This window comes from Sinocyclocheilus rhinocerous, unplaced genomic scaffold, assembly GCF_001515625.1.
Source record: "Sinocyclocheilus rhinocerous isolate Xijiao unplaced genomic scaffold, SAMN03320098_v1.1 scaffold200, whole genome shotgun sequence".
Lineage (NCBI taxonomy): Eukaryota > Metazoa > Chordata > Actinopteri > Cypriniformes > Cyprinidae > Sinocyclocheilus > Sinocyclocheilus rhinocerous.
This window is the reverse complement of record NW_015641014.1, coordinates 1,047,125-1,050,077: the sequence shown is the minus strand read 5'-3', so window position 1 is coordinate 1,050,077 and position 2,953 is coordinate 1,047,125. Positions and strand designations below refer to the sequence as shown.

Genomic DNA, 2,953 nt, shown 5'->3' with positions numbered 1-2,953 from the left:
GAAAAATAAATATAATCTGTTCATTCATTAAGGACTCACAGGATGGAGTGGTTCCAGTAGACGCACACAGGTTTGGTCCTCTCGTGGGTCTCCAGGAGCCTGAAGTTCAGGGTGATGGGTCTCTGGAGTGGGGTGGGGAGAGGCTCTCCGTCCCTGTGGACCACCACGCTCACTACAGGAGTGTTGATGACAGGACGAGTGGGTAGTCTGGGAATGTGTAGAGCACCAGATATGAAAAAAGCACCAGAATGAAAAAAGACATTGTCATATCGGTACCATATTGGTTATCTGCCAGTATTAGAGATCTTTTTTTATTTATCTGTATTGGCTGATATTTACAGAAGAAGAATGGGGGAAAAATGCTTTGGTAAATCATAATTATGACATAAAAATCTATATTATTAGATGCTAAGTCATAATTACGAGATAAAATGTTGACATTATAACAAAAAGTCATAATATAACATAAAATATTGTCATAATTTTGACTTTAGTATGACATTTTGACTTTTCATGCCATAATTTATCATTTCGAATTTTTATCTCATAATTTCAACTTCTCTCATGATTATGACTTAGTATGTCAGAATTTTGACTTTTTATTTCATAATTATGACTTGGTATCTCATAATTTTTCCTCAATATTTTCCTCAATAAATTTGTCATAATTTAAACTTTTTTTTATCTCATAATCGTGACAGTTTGTCAGTTTTGACTTTCTGTCACATAATTATGACTATGTCATACTTATGACTTCTTATCTCATAATTTTGACTTCTATATCTAATTCTATATCTAATTATGATTTACCAAAGCATGTTTCTTTCTTATGTGGTGAAAATGGGCTTCCATAGATATTAGATACTAAATTGTTCATGCTCATTTGCTCTAATTTTACATTTAGATTACCTTTGCTGTCATCTAACACTCAAAGTAAATCTTTAAAGCATTTTTAGCAAATCTCAAAATAAATATTAATTTTTGATACTGTACATTCTAATGTCATTGTTTCACTTTTAGCATTTAAATTTATTGATTTTAGTATTTAGTGGTTTAATTTAATATATTTAGACAAAATGGTATAGAATTTTAATATCGACTATTTACCAGAATGAAAATAATTACTGTATCATCTTGTCATATTGACTGGAATTTTAATATCGGTGCATCCCTAATTATTTAATATTACTCATATTAATTTATATTGTTTTTTATTATTTTTGCATCTCATGAATAAGGAAATCTGTTGTTGGCTGAAGTGCTACCTAAGACTGCGACGGTCCGGATCATAACTCTCTGGAAGGAGTCCACCCAGAGACCTGTAGATCATCACCATCACAACAGCAGGTGGATCGGGTTGTTCTGCATGGCGCCTTTTCTTAATGGATGGTGTTAAATCAACAGTATCTGATCCGTCCACACTGATGAAAGACTCAGTTGGTTCAATCTGGGCTGGAGGCTCCGTGGTAAAAGCATCTATAGTGTATAAGACATAATAAAGGTTAGAATAAAATTTTATCATTGCACATTTCCATGAATATTATTGGTAATATAAAGAAACAAGTTTCAAAGGGACAACCTTTACTCTTTTTCGGCAGGTTTGGGAACAGGACAGATGACTCCAGCTCTTTTGAGTACACCTCATTAACTTCCTGAAATCGAGGAATCTTGTCTTGGTTTGCAGTGGAGTCCAGAAAATCTAATGCCACAACTGGTTGTAAAGAAAAATGATACATATTTTTATATCAAACACTCTAAATTGAGCAGAGCAGATGCTACAGGATGGAGAACCCAATACTAACTCATGTTGTCAGTGACGATGGTGAAGGGTCTCAGGTAGGTCTTTCTCATGTTCTGTACCAGAGTGTTGGCGTACTCCTCAAAGTGGTGCAGCAGATGCGCCGTCCCGCCATCAGAGCGCTGTATCTTCTCCCAGTGCTCCTTGTTGACAGGGTCAAGGATGGCACTTCCAGCTTTAATGATGTTCTACCACAACAAAGAAGAGTAATGTTTATTCATACTGGACTGTAACCATCCACTGTGGTTTCAATATAAAATGAATGTAAATTAATGATAGATTTACATGCCTTCTAACTGGTTAAAGCTGGTCAACTATGGTCACTAGTTGGACCATCATGGTTAAGAGAGCTAGAGCTGGCAGGTCATCTTGGACCCATCAGATTAAACTTAAATGTGAAGATACTAAAATCCTGTTTGATTCTGTAAGTGTGTGTGAAGGCTTTGAGGTCTATACCTTGTTGAAATCGGCATCATGAGTGGCGGTGAGCTCAAAGCCCCGCTGCAGACTCTCATGCTCTAACACACTGGCCAGCAGATGATAGGCAGTCCTCACGTCATTCCCAAAAAGGCGATCCGTGTGGTCAGTGGCAGAGTGCAGCAGGCCCGCAAGGCTTTTTGATCTTTCTCCATCCATTTGAGAAGCATTAGCATGAAGATCCTCACTCTAAGTCACACATGAAGGAGGAAACATTGGTCACTTCTAGGATTGTGTAAAACGGAGTAGAATATTTAATAGTGTAGTGTACAATTTCTTCTATGACTATAATTTGGAAGTTGAATGAACTTGAATCAACCAGCAAAAGAGTGACAAACCTCTTTCTTTAGCTTTGAAAAGCTGAGGGAAGTGCAGTTGAAGAGCTCAGGTGGAAACCAACCTTTATCATCGCTGCAATGACGGATAGCTGTGCCTGTCAAACAACAAATGAGGATATATATTGATAAACCATTCAACAATAATGTAATAAAAAGATGAAAATTCCTACATACACTACCAGTCAAAAAATTGGACACATCTACTTTGCTATTGTTAGTAATTTAAATTTTTTAATTACAGTAAAATTTAGAAAATAGAAAATAACATTTATGTAGTTTATTTTATGTAGTTTATTTGTGTGTGTATATATATATATATATATATATATATTAGTGCTGT

The 2,953-nt window shown here is 35.6% G+C and overlaps 1 protein-coding gene and 1 long non-coding RNA gene across 2 annotated transcripts in view; one reads left to right on the top strand and one right to left on the bottom strand.

Moving 5' to 3' along the window:
* The window catches only part of celsr1b (cadherin EGF LAG seven-pass G-type receptor 1b), a 50,886-nt gene that overhangs the window by 6,893 nt on the left and 41,040 nt on the right, over window positions 1-2,953 (bottom strand). Inside the window, exons 17-22 of the mRNA XM_016569730.1 lie at window positions 2,614-2,708; window positions 2,255-2,464; window positions 1,803-1,986; window positions 1,580-1,711; window positions 1,266-1,476; window positions 40-207 (exon numbers count right to left, since the gene is read on the bottom strand). Coding sequence (XP_016425216.1) covers window positions 40-207; window positions 1,266-1,476; window positions 1,580-1,711; window positions 1,803-1,986; window positions 2,255-2,464; window positions 2,614-2,708 — 1,000 coding nt within the window. The remainder of the gene's footprint in view (window positions 1-39; window positions 208-1,265; window positions 1,477-1,579; window positions 1,712-1,802; window positions 1,987-2,254; window positions 2,465-2,613; window positions 2,709-2,953) is intronic.
* The window catches only part of LOC107753563 (uncharacterized), a 21,278-nt gene that overhangs the window by 2,441 nt on the left and 15,884 nt on the right, over window positions 1-2,953 (top strand). The window contains exon 2 of the long non-coding RNA XR_001641481.1: window positions 1,474-1,481. This is a non-coding gene — a long non-coding RNA (uncharacterized LOC107753563). The remainder of the gene's footprint in view (window positions 1-1,473; window positions 1,482-2,953) is intronic.